The sequence below is a fragment of the Ischnura elegans genome, chromosome 2 (genome assembly GCF_921293095.1).
Source record: "Ischnura elegans chromosome 2, ioIscEleg1.1, whole genome shotgun sequence".
Taxonomy (NCBI): Eukaryota; Metazoa; Arthropoda; class Insecta; order Odonata; family Coenagrionidae; genus Ischnura; species Ischnura elegans.
In genome coordinates, this window is record NC_060247.1 from 87,294,376 (window position 1) to 87,311,312 (window position 16,937).

Genomic DNA, 16,937 nt, shown 5'->3' on the forward strand with positions numbered 1-16,937 from the left:
AAAAAGAGTAGAATTATTCAAATCATTGATTAGTACGTCCGAATTAAGGAAAAATCCATTGTTATTTCACAATCAGGACAATAATCTTAAGGGAACATGTATTCAGCCTGCTTAAGTATCCATTCCCTAAACAAATCCTTAGATGCCCAAGATTCCTTTATTAGATATAAAAATTTCAAATTATACATACAGTTGAATAAACTAAATAATTTACCAATAACTGTAAGTGATTAAAATGCCCAAATATTTACTTGAATTTTATGAGTCCTCTCAGTATTATTACATGAAAATTTAACTTACCAGCAACAAAGTGACATTTAAGACGAGAGAAATCAATTATCGAAAAAGAAATTTTAATAGTGACTAATACATACTTCACCAAGGACTCCTTTTATTCATATTTTAACCTAGCATTTTAGACTAAACGGTAATTCACACATCTAGGGAAAAGAAATAAGTGTATCCATGCTACGAAAAGATATCACAATGCCTTACTCTCAGGGAAGGAGGCTAATGATTGATTAAGTACTTTGTATGTTCGAATTCTTTTTCTACATAGGTGATAAATTCACCTGGTACAATGTGGGGGCCACCGCTCAGCCTAAAATAACTACATTTTTTAATAAATACAGAAGAATATAGGAGAGATAATAATATAGAATAAAGAATAATACTAAATAAAAATAATAAAATAATATAACAGTATAATGTAGAATAAGTCAGCAGAACATAGAATATTGAAGAATACTTAAGAAACGATAACCACACAAAAGAGAAAAAACTAAAAGAGCAAAATTTTTAATAAAAAAACCCTTGACGGCAACTGATCCAATTTAACACGAAGATATACGACCAATTATCCTCAAATTAGGAACGGAAGACACGGAAGGAAGTAAGTAGACTGGGGGCCGTAAAATATTATCATTAAAATGAAATGCAAACGACTAGGAGGACCACAGAAATTATCCCTCGTCGAGACAAGGTGATGGAGATGGGATGGTGATGAATACGCGTACATATATGATTTCCTCAAAAATTGAACCAGTCGTCCTTCTAATGACCGATCTGAGGCGACATCGCTCTCCGGTGTGAGAAAAACACGCAGAGAAACCACACGCGGGCGTCCGTCAATACGGAAGGGAGGGGGAAGGACGCGAAGGGACGGAAGAAGAAAATTAAAAAAAAAAGTAGGAAGGAAGTAAATTCGGCGAAGCATCCTCGCGTCGGGAAGGAGGCATCGCCCCCTTCGCACGGCGTCGTCGCCTCATCGGACTAGTTTTTCGTGTCTCGGCCTCGACGCGGGATTGTGTGGGCCTAAAGCTCTCTTGCTCGGGCGCTGCGACATAAAAGGCACGCCGGACGCCCAGGGAGCATCAGTCGGTCTTGGCAGACGAGCGGTGCGGCATCATCCAACCAGAGAGCAGCGAGAGCCATGAGGAGTCTCCTGGTGAGTCGCAATACGCCATCGAATGTGTTTAGCTCGTGTTAAATTGGATCGTTGGCCGTCAAGGTTTATTTTTTTTTCCTTCAAAATTTACGCGCTTTAAGTTTTTTTCTCTTGTGTGGGATTGTTTTCGCTTTTTCTTCCGTGTATATCAAAAATGTTGTTATTTTAGGATGAGCGGTTAAAAATGCCCCATATTACCCCAATTGCATACGTCACATATCTCGAAAAAAATCTTGTGTGGGATTATTATCGCTTTTTCTTCTGTATATATATCAAAAAAGTAGTTATTTTAGGATGAGTGGTTGAAAATGCCCCATATTACTCCAATTGCATTTGTAATCATAATAAATGATCATGATAAATGAAGATATCGTATGGTCCACAATTTATTAACCGGATACTACACGTGTTTCTGCGTGTCGATTTATAACACGTTTCGATTGTATAACAATACCTTGTAGTACTGGTTAATAAATTATGGACAGTACGATATTTTCGTTTATCATTCTCACATCAATAAAAAAATGTTTTTTGCCGCTACTGTCGATTGAGTATGATGCACGACGCATCTACACAAACGAGCTAAAGCCTAAGTCCACGAGCGTCAGAATGAACGCCCAAATGTATCATGTCACCACCCAAGTTGTGCGATTTGCTTTGATTAATTTGCTGCATGCACACGTGCATCTTCCGTTCCGGTCCAACAAAATAGTTGACGCATTTAGACTTTAACTCGTTCGTATTGATGCATCGCGTAACCAGGCCTCGAGAAATGTTTGTTTTTACGGGATATGAACGTGAGTTTTATCAGAAATCTCTTCCATATCACGGCGAAAATTATCTTCCTTCCTTTCCATCCCCGTTGAACTGGAATAATATTTTTGGCGCGATTTAGTGGAATTGACTCATTTTTAATTATGTTTAAATTATTTCCATCGTGTATTTTAATAATATAACATGCTCAATTGTATGTTCAAAATATCAATGGGTAATCAAAGAAAAAAAATTGGGAATCGACTGAAATTCGTGGTAAGAATTAATTTCTTCCACTAAACGTTGTCTATCACTGATTTAACCCAATGGTCTGGGAAGTATAATTAGAACTCACAAAAGGTACAGGCATGTGAAATTCACGCGATCACGGAAAGAGGGAAGGATCGTCTCTCGTGGCCATCTCGTACTTGTAGAAAATGCAAAATAAACTTAAACGAGTCACATGAAATAAAAGTAACTCAATAAAAACGCAAAGTTATTATCCCCGTTCAGCCTTTACCCAGCGATATATAAATTTAGCTACGAAGTAATCATTTTCAGTTTTGGCCCATAAATTTAGCACCCTCCCAATTGAAAACTTAGTACAAAAGCAACGCGCACTACATTCATTGAGCGGAAAGGAATATCAGCAGCTAACATACCGATAACAGTGATCGCGAATCTCCAATGTGTCTCGTAATAAAAGGCGTGGCGCATTTGGCTCCTTTCGCTGAGATTTGACCTTGGCCTTCCCATCACCGGCAGGCTTCCAATCCATTCCGTAATTAAATAATGAATATAAAGTTATCAGCATTTCGACATAGACTCGTAACCTACCATACCACGAATAAAATGGCAAAAATGATCTTCCTCTTAAATACTTCACTTAAGTAAAAGCCATTTTCAATTATTTAAGCCTGAATGATCGAAAATTTTCACTCCAATTTATGAGATATTACAAAAAAACTCAACCAAATAATTGCTCTCTATCATTTCAATTTCCATCAAAACATTACGAAAAAAATTAAAATTAACTATCACTTCAAGAAACCAAATGCTATTCAAGAGGTTAGAATTACTGTGCGTATAATTGGTCATTCTTTAATACTTGCTGATGAGAAGACACGTACATGTGCAAGTCTCAAATCTGCATGTTCACCATGTGAAAACGAGTACATATTTTCGTAAAATAAAATTTGAAATATCCATTCCTTCCACAGATCTTAGTAGCCCTGGTGGGAGTGACCTTTGCTAGGCCTGGATATTACGGCTTGGGCCTTGGGGCCAGAGGCCTGTACCACTCGCCATTAGCATACTCTTCGGTCTACTCCCCGGTGCCATACTCCACCGTCGCAGCCGCCCCAGCGCCCATTACGTACGCAGCACCCGTTGAAGTCTCCAGCCAGTACCACGCCCAAGATGAGCTCGGCCAGTACTCTTACGGCTACGCCGGTGGCCCCTCTGCCAAGAGCGAGGTCAAGACCTGGGACGGTGTGACTCGAGGAGGATACTCGTACGTCGACGCCGAGGGCAAAATCCAGACCGTTAACTACGTGGCCGACCCAGTCAACGGATTCCGCGTCGCCGCCACCAACTTGCCCGTCGCCCCATCGGTTCCCGCCGTCCCCGCTGTCCCAGAAGTCCCCGCTTCCGCACCCCTGGTCGCCCCCACCCCCGTGGAAGATACCCCTGAAGTGGCCGCCGCCAAAGAAGCCCACCTCGCCGCCTTTGCTGAGGCAAAAGCCGCCGCCGAAGCCGCACCCGACGACCCGGAGCCCGCCGAAACACCGGCCGCTGAGGAACCCGCGAAGACCCCGACATTAGACGTTGCCCCCGCATCCACTGAGGTCTTGCCCGCTAGCGTCCTCTCCAGGGAGGTTGCCGCCATTCCATACCCCGGTCTGTCCTACGCCGCCTATGCCCCGGCCGCCTACCACTACTCCACCCCAGCACAGTACGCCTACCACTCGGTCTTCCCTTACAACCGCTACGCCTACTCCACCTACGCCCCTCAATGGCACCCCTTCCCCGCCCTCCAAGCCCCTTACACCGCCGCCCCCGTGACGTACTCCGCCCCCATAGCGTACACCGCTCCCGTCGCCGCCCCTGCTCCAGTTTCCTACGCCCCTGCCCCTGTTTCCTACGCCCCTGCACCTGTCTCTTACGCCGCGCCCGTTGAAGTCTCCAGCCAGTACCACGCTCAGGACGAGCTGGGACAGTACTCCTACGGCTACGCCGGAGGCCCATCCGCCAAGAGCGAGGTCAGGACCTGGGACGGCATCACACGAGGAGGTTACTCGTACATTGATGCCGAAGGAAAGGTGCAGACCGTCAACTACGTCGCGGATCCCGTCAACGGCTTCCGTGTGGCCGCCACCAACCTTCCAGTTGGTCCTGAGGCACCAGTGGTGCCGGCACTTCAGACCGTGCCCGATACTGCCGAGGTTGCCGCCGCCAAAGCTGAACACCTTGCCGCTGTTGAAGAAGCCAAGTCCCGACTGACCGCTGCGTAAAACCTTTTCTGATGTTTTCTCCCCACCTGGACCGTCTGCTTTTTCATATCGCGAGCGAGAAGTTGGACGAATTGATGAATCATCCTTTAAGGTTTTAGAGCAGTATTGACGCATATTTATTGAATTGTTTCGTCACAAGCTCACTTTGAAGCCACTGTGATTCCAGTGTTTTTATTTGTATGCGCATGTTGTGCTAACTACATATTGTAATGATTGTACATGGGCTTTATTTAAGAGGTTTTACTCTTAAGGATATAAATTTCCCAGTTACAGTACCCACTCTTATTTTTTAGCTTCAAAAAATATTATCATTCTCACAGCCCTTCCGTCTTATACCAGACATCTAATTCTTACCTGCCTGATAAAAGCTCTGATTTACTGAAGAATCTCTTCTTTGAATGAACTTAAGGTTCCTTATCAAGTAATAATTTGAAACCTTAAGACTTAATCTCTAAATAAAGTTATGAATACTAAAAATAGAGATGAAGACTTATCTAAGATATGAGAGTATTTTTTTACTTAAAATATAAATACTCATACATGTATATTTAAGCAGTTTCTATCGATATGACAACATTATTATATACTATAAAAATAAAATTGATATTTTTAAATACAATTTTGATATTGATTTATAAAAATCCTAAAATCCCAATGGTTAAAATTGTGAGTAAAAAATCATCGCGTCAAGAACTCTTCTTAAATAACTGCTCGACCATTGATTGATCAATGTTTTACCAACTGCAGAATTAGAATTGTACTCACCAGTTCCTTCATTTTGACAACTCTCATCATGCCGTATTCTTAGAGGATTTTTATTACAAATTATAACAGCGGTGTAGTTTATCTCTTTATACGATTACCACCGCATAATTAACCAAATTATAAAATAGCTGATCACGAAATAAGGAATGCCATCTAGACTTCCAATTATGAACAATAAAATGCACTCCAATTAATTATTTGCGCATAAACTAAATCAAAGCTGAAAATAGAATCCATTCGTTGAATATTGTGCTACATGTTCATTACCAAAGAAAAGTAAATAAATTCCTGAGCTATGGTGAGCGCCAGTCAAAAAATTCCCTTAAGTGACAGAATATAAAATGCTCTCCTTTAATCAACATATATAAACATCCAAACGTCAACAAGGCATTATTTTCTTGAACATATTTTTCAAAACACAGGTCTTTTCTAAGCAAACGAGACACAAACTTATTCACTTTATTACAAATATTGCATGTAATCGTACGACGTGGGATGATCGCGCAAGATCTCTTCCCCGAGCGAGCTACGACGTGCTCAGAAAAAAAATCCTGGAGTTAGGACACATCAGTCCCCAGTGAATGCTTGTTTCACGAAATTTGCTTCGTTTTAAGAAGGAGAGACGCGATTATGCCTGCTCGAAACATGTGGAAGCAAGATTGGATGCATATACTCGAGGATAAAATCGAGTAGATCGTGTGAATTCCTACCTGCAGAAGAGCGTACATACGAAAAAAGATATAAAAATAGAGTATTATAAATTAAGTACGTGTGCGTTGCGAAATAAATATTACTATTCTATATACTGCAGATTTAGGTGTGAAAATACCTGTTGCTATGCATAAAAATACTCAATGATAATGCAAATACTTATTAACAAACGTCAGATGTTGCCAGCAACTCACTGAGTACGTTTTTTATGACACCATAGTTATGATGCATTATCTTTTCACGAAAAATCAATTCCATATTCGCTATCAATGAATTATTTCTTATAATGACAACATTTATGACAAAACACTTCTTCAAACGATTTTTAATTTGTTGATGGTAATTTTTTCCGAGTTTCGAGCAATAAAACTTCGCATTTTGTCCATTTAATCTCGAAAACCCGTACTTCCAGGTGACATGTGCGGTAAAAATGTTGAATGAGTATCACAAATGAATTTCTGAAATAAATCTGAAACAACTGATTATGAAGCAGGAATAATATTCAAACAGAAATTATGCAATTTTCCGTTAGGTCGCTTATTTTTAACTCTATTGAACTACATGTTTTCACGGTGTACTTTAACCAGTTCACTATATCAATACATCCAGTAGGAGATGTGCATCGATATGAAATAAAGAATCCAATCTTAAAGTTCACCTGCATGTAATTTTTTTAAAGAGCCATTTACAGCAATCAAAATATTTTAATTTCATTACTATGCAAAATAAGCTTTCTGTATTCCATATTGAAGCCAACCATTCTCATTTATCTCCTCGGGCTTCGTGGATACCAATTTCTACGGTCCTCTCTTTTCATCGAATTTTTTGCATTCAACAATGACTTTTCACTGTTTGATGTGGAATATTATACCCGAAGTTTCCATTAAACTTCCATTCACAATTTTTCATCAATGTCGATCAAGGTGGTTGAATACCATGTGATAGGCAAATATGAATAAAAATTCACTCGCTTAAATTTCTTTAAAAATATTTGAAATATATAAAAAGGTTGTTTTTCAAGCATATCATAAATTCGTAAACTGATAATAGGTTGGATATTCCCAAAAAATATGGCAAATTTTGAAGCAGATGCTTAGAAAGGTATGTTGCAAAAGAATGCAAACGATGGCTAGAGAATAACTTCTACATCAAACCTTTCTAACCCAGAGATGCTCCTGGGAGAAATCAAATTTCAAGGCTTTTCATTTTGAAAACTTGAAATTTCGCTCCAAATTACCATTATCGTGGCAGCTAAATATTTCGTCAATACAATTTACACCTCAAAATAATGCGCAGTTTAGGTATCCCCTAAATGGAGCAGAAAATGTATACAAATTTTATGCTGCTTGGAGGCAATATTGGGTTGCAATGGGTTAACTCCGTGCTCTCGCCGTCACAATCCAAGTGTAGCGAGTAATACAATGCATAAAAAATATGAATATGGGAGGGCTTAGACAAAAACGGGAAGTTAGAGAGAGAATGAGTAATTTATATATAAAGGTCTAAAGCGTAGATGGTTCCTCAGGAGTTGGAAGAGCCTGCAAAGATTGAGTACAAGGAAAAAGTTTATTATTTTTAACACTTCGCGTGCTATGTGGATAATATTGCCACGTGAAAATATTTGATTTTCGATGGATGCAATATTATTATTTTTATTCTTAACTTGCTATATAGTTTTAATTATTTTTAAAAAATTCTTAGTTTGCCATTTTTTAACAAAGTGTTACTAACCTCTAAATAAACAAATGAAAAAAAAACAAAAGCAAAATCCATTCTTTAAAATGATAACAAACACCAATTCCTCGCATTAAGAGTTGAGAAATAACACACAAAAATCGCCATCACTGAGGTATGGATCTACAGTGCCAAGGTCAGCAGGGTAAGTTTTAAAATAAAGTCCAAATGAGAGAAGGAGGCCAAGAGAGAGAGAGGATCCCAGGACAAGACACATGTGCCTTGAGAGATGGGTGCCTAGAGATAGAGCGGGCCTAGGGATAGAACGCGTAGGAAGTTAGGGAAAATAGGGCAATGGGGAAATGAAAAATCATGGGAGTAAAGAAGGCCTGTAGAGAAGGAGGCCTGAGGTTCGGACGGGGGCCTTTGGTGAAAAGGGGGTCGAAGGAGAAAGGGGACAAAGGAAGAGAAAGGATCAAATGCTGGGATCCTATGGAGAAGAAAGATCCCAGGGCAAGAAGGGTGCTTACGGAGTGAAGAGAGGCAGGAAAGTAAGGAAAACCAAAAGATACTGTGGAACCTGGGAGAGAGAAGGCTTTGAGCCGGTTTTTTAATGCCATGTTAAAATTTTGCACACTACAAATACCTTAGCCACCGACTTCCTCCGTGAAAAGGCATGGGTTACATTAAATTTTATTCTGATCTACATTGTTTTTCTTCTTCTTTACCTTCAGCTTTCCCCATCAGGGGTCACTGTTCCTTACTAGTCACCTCCAAATCATTCGATCCTGAGCATCCCTTTCAGTGAAACCCCCCTCCCTAAAATCATTCTCGACAGTCCCTCCATCTTCTCTTTGGTCTTCCCCTTTTTCTCTTCCTTTCTACCTGAAAATTTCCAACTCCGTTTCCCACATACTCCTCATCCCTTCTTAAAATTTAACTAAACCATCTTTCCCCCTTAAACATACATTCCTTAACGCATTTAAAATTACATCAACTACAAAAATCGGAAAATTTTTAGCCAAAGAAGAATTACATTTGTATCAACCATGTAGTGCAGTATTTACATTAATTGGATTATAATATAGGTATACAATCTGCCATTTTCAATGGGGGAGCCTAGCCATCGTTCGGGAGAAAAATATTAATATCACATAGCCAATAAATAATATATAGCCAATATTTAAATATTAAATACATATCCCATAAATAATATTAGTGAAATGGTACGCAAGGTATCTATGAATTATGCAACATAAGTTTCAGCCGATTTGTGCATGAAAAAAAATAATTAAAATCAAGAATATTATTTTAATGCTAACATTCATAAATCATAACAAAGAGAATAAATATACATTTCATAGATAAATAGTGTCTTAATTGACTAACTAACGTTTATATGCTAACCTTTAAAATGTTATGAACATAATGGCTCTACATTTTGGAGTACACTCATAAAAAATAAGATTCAGGGCACGCCTTCATGCACGGATTCAAGGAAGAAAAGTGAAAATGAATTGTGCATAAATCGAACAAAAATATTGGTCCAAACAGGAAATTGTTATGAGATGAATATTCTGGTACACAGTAATTTTGATGAAAATATGAGACGGCGAGGGTCATTTTTCTATTTATCACATGTGGAATCACCCAAAAAATAATAAATGAGATGTACCTGATTCTCATAGCAATTTCAACAATAGTTTTTTCTGAAGATGGAATCTAAAGTGCATTAAGCGTTATTATTTAGATATGATTTTCTCCATTGCTTCAACATCTGTTCTTTAGTATAAAAATGGTATTCATTTGTAGGCATTCAAATAATGGAGAAGCCTTTATTCAAGCAACTCGATAATAAAGAAAATGAAATCACCTATTGTTTTGTAGAAGAAGACTTCTCAAGAATATGATATTATTTTTCCATTTTTTGCCAAGGTACTCGAGAATGGCGTGTCTTTCGTAACGCATAACTACGAAACGTGTCGTATAAAATAAAAAATCTGTGAATATTTACAAAGGTTGTATATCTTCATTCAAATGAATTTTCACAAGTGAGCTATATCGATCGATTTCAAGACTTCTCAACTTAACCATTTCCTCTGGAAAATATTTAGCTCAATGGAATAGTGTTAAATGGATATTTATATAGAAACAAACGTACTGTGTCTATAACACTGAATTAGAAATGCTGATGACCACATTAATTCTCGACTATAAAAAAATTCCTATTAACACTTATGAAATTCTTTCGTTTTAATTACCCAATGTTTCGTAGATAAAGATATAAAATCTTCTCATCCTTTAAAATGAAAACTATAAATTGTACTTTATCTGTTTGCGGATTTTTCTCGTTTAATCTTCTTATTGCCAACTACTTGGAGTAGCACTGGCGAGAAATGACAAAGATATTTTAATAAAATGTAACATTTTGGACAAAAATGTCTACTATGTCATTTTTGGCATACCGAAATACAATTTTTTTCAATTTCACTCATATTATATTAACATTTATCTGAAAACTTAATCCTGATTTTTCATTCAAGAGTTTAGTAGCTGCTAAACTATTACTTTGAACAATTAATAACCTCAAAGCCGGTATTTCGGCTCGTGGCACTTTTTGGCTGAGAAGCAAAAGTCGATATACATTGATGTCGATGTATTGGTCCACGGCACTATTTTTTTATAAGAGGATTGAGCGACTACTTCCTACCAAACTCACTGCTTCTTCTCGTAGTGCTATATGTACATTCGCTTTCCTTATGAGGAGTATCCTACGTTCCTGCACGGGTCAAAAAGCGCTAATTCACTACTCACTTAAAGTCGGACGAAAAAAATTACAAAAAGAAGCTCCCGCGAGCAAATAACCACTACCTTCACGCAAATGGAATCCCAGTTCGGAGAAAGGAATTCCCCGTCTGGACAGAAGGACATCCTGACCCCCATTCCACCAAAAGAAAACCACGGAAGCGACCACGCCGCAATGCTAAGCAAACAAGTCCCATTCCGAAATGCGCACGGATTCCAGCAGGAGAGCAATAAAAGAACATCTCGAGCAAACTGGAGGAAAAGACGTAGGTTAGTAAAACTACTACGGAAGGTATCTATTACTTATGTAATTCAAGTTTCAGCAGATTCTGTGCATGAGTAATACGGAATTAAAATTAATAATATTTTTAAATATTAATATTTATCAACTATAGGAAAAGAGAATAGATCTATTGCATTTATAAAATAACGTCTTAGTTCACTAAGCAACCCATGAAATTATATGAACACAATAGTTCTACAACTTATAAGATTAAGGGCACGCTTTCATGCACGGATTTATGACAAAAAAGTGAAAACTTGAAATTTGCATAAACTGGTCAAAACTAATGGTCCCAACAGGCTCCTGGAATTTTTTTTTAGATGAATATACAACCATACAGTAATTTTGATGAAAATATGACTTCACGAGGGTCATTTTTTCTCTTTAATGGATGTTGAAGAACGTAAAAGGTTAAAAAAAATGAGATATATCTGATTCTCATTGCAATTTCAACTATAGTTTATCCTGAAGATGGAATCTATATTTAACGCAAAAATAGATGCCATATTCTCCATTGATACCAGATATTTTCTTGTACACACTAATACCTTGGAATGTGGCATAAAAATTGTATTTAATTGAAGGCAGTCAAATAAAAACTATGATAGCGGGAGGATTATTTTTTTCTTTATTGAATTTTGAATGTCCAAAATATTTTTCAAAAATGAGAGGTACCAAGCAAACAAGTCCAACTCCGAAATGCGCGCGGATTTCAGCAGGAAATTCAGGGCACGTTTTCACGTACGAATTCAGGACAAAAAAGTGGAAACTTGAATTGTACATAAATTGAATAAAACTATTGATCCAAATATACTCTCGGAAATTTCGGAGACCGAGAGGCAAAAGTCGATATGTTGGTCCGCGGCACTATTTTTTTTATAAGAGGATTGAGCGCCTACCTAACTATGCAAAATACAGTTATCAAAAATGAAATTTATTTTTTATTTAACAGAAGGAAAAGACTATGTTGTACAGAGTAAGAAAAAGGGGTGTAGGACGTAATTTATTTTATTATTTATTTAACAGGAGGAAAATATGGGACGAGGAAAAAATTAATTATGTTATTCAAATCCGACGCGAATTATGGTTGCGACGAACATTAAAAAAAAGAATAATCATCCCAATTCCGAGCGAGACATCCTAACATGTCGTCCTTTACCTACCGGCTCGCGGAAGAGAGGGAGTCGGCCAGAAATTACTCTCTTTTGCGGACGCAAAAAAGGATGACAGATTTAAAAAACCGGTAAGCGAGCGAAAAGGAGGGAAAAAAGGAGTAAAATTGGATCGCTGGAAACATACCGGGATTTCCTCCTCTTCGCCTTCCCCGGAATGGTCCGGCGGCTACGCAGGTCGCGTCTCCGCCACGAACTCATCCCCATGGTCGATCATCCCTGCCCGACGACCTCGGGTGTCGCCGGGGGAGGGTCCGGCAGAGCGGGGATGGGTCGGCCCAGCAGAGGAATAAAAGGGACCATCCGAGGAGTGTTGAGCATCAGTCGGCGGGCGGTTCAAGCAAGGGGCGGTTGAAGCAAGCAGGTCAGCGCCGAGGAGATCTGCGATTTGAAGACAAAGAAGAGACGTGGGGAGTATTATATACATAAAAAGGACCACAAGGAGACGCAGCAGCCATGAGGAGTCTACTGGTGAGTGGTGCGAGGATGGGTCATAATAGATTTCGGACAAGAGAAACCCGTAATTTACCCACATTTCGGGAGTGAGCGTGTGATTTTATTAGAGAGTATGATATTGAGAAACTCTCACCTTTTTCAAGACTGAAGCCACAGATATAAACTTTTTTTTCCCGGTCAATCCTTTGACCACTACGCTGACCAGTTCGCAGTGTTAAAATAGAGTAGTAATTTTTGGTAATTTACTTAAGATTAAATACAAGTCGACAGTGCATTTCAGACCATTCATACACAGTACCGCAATCCTAAAATTGGTATACTGAAAGCCTCAGTTTTTTCTGTCAGATTTTCCCTTTCCCAATCTTAAGAACTAGGGTTCTTATAGTTCTTACAATTCTTTAGAGGGTTCTGACAGTTCTTATAATTCTTTAGAGGGCTCCTACAATTCTTTACAGTTCTCATAATTCTAAAATATTCTTCTTCCTTTTGTCCGTACTCAACTGCACGGAGTATTTGTCTCTTTTTCTTCCTCGAGAAACATTTCCTTCATTATTTTCATGCAGAAATCCCTCACAAAATTACTGCATCTTGTCACGTGGCCAATCCACCGGGTCCTTCTCCGGCGTATGGAGCTCTAAAGTTCCCTCCCTCGTAATCTTCGCTACACCTTCCTATTTCTCATTCTATCAGACCCTTTGATGCTCAGCACCCGCCACCAGCTGAAGGTCTTGAAGGCTTCAATCCAAAATTGTCAGCTTTTCCAACGGTCCATGTTTCTAATAGCGCCCCTGACCACACGAATGTTTCACACAACGTTATGGGCAATTATGGAATTCATATTCCTTACTTTATGTTAGAGAATCGCGGACATATAGTTTTTCCTGGCCAAGACGCACGCCACTACTTTATCCTAGGTTCTAAAACAGAGATTTTTCCCCATTTACGTACCTACAGTCAAATTCAAAACACAAGTGCTATTTGACCACGACGCTCCTAAATTAACACTAAAAATGGCTGTGATTTTTACGTTGTCTTCATTCAAATTTCTTTATTAGACAGTTTCATTGTGATATACTTCGGTCTTGAAAATGTGTAGTAGTTCCTTAATTAACAAGAAGTCTGTATGCGTCGTAAAACCTTCGGTGACTAAATCTACTGCTGTAAAATTCCGGTAGTAAGTACATATTCTTTCAAAATAAAATTTACCTATGGTTACGGAAATTTATTTTCCGTATGTTTAATAATTTTCAATAAATTAGCAGGATTCCACAGTATTTAGTGGTGAAATTACATTTAATTGCAAAGATGTGCATGAAAGTCTAAACGTTGTGGTCCGATTTCAGGACCATATTATTTTTTCTCGGAGAAATTCACATATACATCACTGTCTTTATCGTCGCTGATAAGAAACAACTACATCAGAGGAAAACACTTTTACGCCACCCCTGAAGGGATACCACCATCAAAGCGATAAGCAGGCGTTTCTTTGATCTTTAGAAACGTGGGTGAACTAATGACACCAGACGTTTAGCCCGGTCGAGAATTCAGTGAGAGCCTTCCGAGGTGCACCACACATATTTGAGTCCCAGTTACTAAGATCATTAACATCCATAATTTCTGGCTTTGTGCATCATGACACGCAGATTTGAAAAAAATCAGTAAATTCAAAAACCATCAGTGATCAACGGTGTTGACCAACAAATCGGCCTAAGTGTAAAAAGTTGTGGCATTTTTGTGGTAATATTTAAGAACAATCATTCATTTGATCTGAAAAATTTTCCAAGCTTATCAGCTTTCGATATGAAAATGTAAAATTCAGGCAATAATCATAATTGCTACCACCGAATGCGCTAGAAGCCATTCGATATCACAAAATTTGACGAAGCTAATATAGTACAGCACTAAAAAAATAACATTTTTTCGAAGTTAAGATGCACAATCTTCACCTCTTCGTATTTATAATTGGAAGGGAAAGCATTTTGGATGTATTATCTTTGCATTAAAACTGACAGGACACCCTGTCCCTTACGCCTTTTTCACTATTCCCATGTCAACATATAATCAGCAACGAAAAAATTCACGACTTCCACGCTGTATCATGGGAACGATTACTTCCAATGCTCTTTCAAATATTCACATCATCAAAACTTAATGAGATCATTTTCCAAAAACTTTTTTAGGATTCGATGTGAAATTCGATACCATCGGTAAATGCTTTTTCTTTCGCGCGCGTCCGAAAACATCCTCTTTCAGTCACCTCATTAGTCAGTTCATCCTCATGTATGGTAGTGAATCACAGTTTTATTTATTTCAGTTTTAATTGTGCCCCATTGAGCCAGAAAATATTTTCATTTGTGTTTTGTAAATGCTAGTGACTGAATTGCATCCAATTCATCGCAGGATTGGAACCCTAAATAAAGCTATCCTTTAGGGTGCCGAATATCACCCATACTATTTGATTTGATTTTTTGTAAAGATATTTATTTTAGGTTTAATAAAATGTTACTCGGACCTCAGCTAGTAATGCATCAATGGGGTCTGAAATATGAAGACCGGAATTCACAACGATGAACAAAATTTTTATCTTTACAGATTTTGCTCGCCGTGGTCGGAGTTGCCGTTGGGAAGCCGGCGTGGTTGGGCTTGGGCGTCGGTGCCAGAGGCCTCTACCACGCTCCTGCGGCTTACCCCCACGTCGTGTCACCAGTCGCCATCTCCAGCCAGTACCACTCTCAGGATGAAATCGGCCAGTACTCATACGGTTACGCGGGCGGCCCCTCCGCCAAGAGCGAAGTCAAGACCTGGGACGGCGTGACCCGCGGAGGATACTCCTATGTCGATGCCGAAGGCAAGCTGCAGAATGTGAACTACGTGGCCGATCCCGTCCACGGCTTCCGCGTCGCCGCCACCAACCTACCCGTCGCCCCAGAGGCCGCACCCGCCGAGCCCCTTGAGGCTCCGGTCCCCGTGGAAGACACCCCCGAGGTGGCCGCCGCCAAGGAAGAGCATTTCGCCCTGTACGCCGAGGCGAAGGCAGCCGCGGACGCCGCCCCCGATGACCCAGAGCCCGCTGAAGCTCCCGAACCCATCGCCGATGCTCCTGCACCCGTCGCCGACGCTCCCGCACCCATCGCTGTTGCTCCCCTGCCCGCCGACACCTTTCCCGTCCACGCCGCACCCGTTGTCGCCCAACCAGCTTACCACACCAACATTCTCCCTTACAGCTATCCCATCGCTGCCGCACCCGCTTCTCGCTTCGCCTACTCATACGCCGCACCCGCCTACTACCCCGCTCCCACCAACTACTACGCCTACGGCGCCCTAGCGGCGCCCGCTGCTCCGGCACCAATCGCTTACGCCGCCGCACCCGCCTACGTGGCACCGGCTCCGGTCGCACCAGTTCCGGCACCCATCGCCTATGCCGCACCCTCGGTCGTGACCAGCCAGTACCACACCCAGGACGAGATCGGCCAGTACTCCTACGGGTACGCCGGCGGCCCATCCACCAAGACCGAGGTTAAGTCCTGGGACGGCGTGACGCGCGGAGGATACTCTTATGTCGACGCAGAGGGAAAGGTGCAGAGCGTTAACTACGTTTCGGATCCTATCCACGGGTTCCGCGTGGCCGCCACCAACCTTCCAGTCGCACCGCAGTCCCCAGTCTTGGAGACGGTCCCCGATACGGCCGAGGTTGCTGCCGCCAAGTCAGCCCACCTCGCAGCTTGGGAGGAGGCCAAGATTAGCCTCGAGGAACAGCAAAATTCCGTCAAAAGCGACTAGTCTGTCTGCACCATCACCACACCCCCGCGCGTCCTCCATGTAATATTGCACACCCGCCGAAAAGCTTTTTTTTTTTTTTTCACTGTACTTCATTATTTTATATTAAAGCCATTTTCAGTGAGCACATCACTTAAAACTGTTTATTTTTTCTACTACCAAGTGCTGCATGACAGCGTCCTCTTTAAATTATTTATCGAATTTACTTCCCATGGAAATTTTATAAGGCAGCAACAATGCACATTTTTGTCTTTGTCTTCTCAAAGGAAGTGCCTGCTTCTTTTTTTAATGATGAACGGTTTTTTTGCATTATATAAAAAGGCCGTAGCCAGAAAAAATTTAGAGGGTTTCATAAGGAAAATGGGTGGATTTCAAGGGTATCTTTAAAACCAGAACTCTTGAACATTACGGGGTTGAGCACTGATAGCATTGAACCCTGTCATCCTAATCCCTCCAGTTTTATGACTGACAGCACAACAAATAATTTACGAAGAAAAATATCAATTGAAAAATTATATTTTTAGACATTACATTATGAACTAAAATTGCACCCCAAAGGAAAAATTTGAATTTTGAAGCTA

General features: G+C 40.2%; 2 protein-coding genes across 2 annotated transcripts; both read left to right on the forward strand.

Moving 5' to 3' along the window:
- The first annotated feature begins 1,323 nt into the window (after window positions 1-1,323).
- LOC124154105 (calphotin-like) lies at window positions 1,324-5,001 on the forward strand. Its single transcript, XM_046527623.1, has 2 exons — window positions 1,324-1,447; window positions 3,421-5,001. The coding sequence occupies exons 1-2, from the start codon at window positions 1,433-1,435 to the stop codon at window positions 4,711-4,713; spliced, it is 1,308 nt and encodes a 435-aa protein (XP_046383579.1). The 5' UTR covers window positions 1,324-1,432; the 3' UTR covers window positions 4,714-5,001.
- Window positions 5,002-12,431: 7,430 nt separating this feature from the next.
- LOC124154106 (atherin-like) lies at window positions 12,432-16,495 on the forward strand. The gene is made up of 2 exons (XM_046527624.1): window positions 12,432-12,594; window positions 15,172-16,495. The coding sequence occupies exons 1-2, from the start codon at window positions 12,580-12,582 to the stop codon at window positions 16,357-16,359; spliced, it is 1,203 nt and encodes a 400-aa protein (XP_046383580.1). The 5' UTR covers window positions 12,432-12,579; the 3' UTR covers window positions 16,360-16,495.
- Window positions 16,496-16,937: the final 442 nt, after the last annotated feature.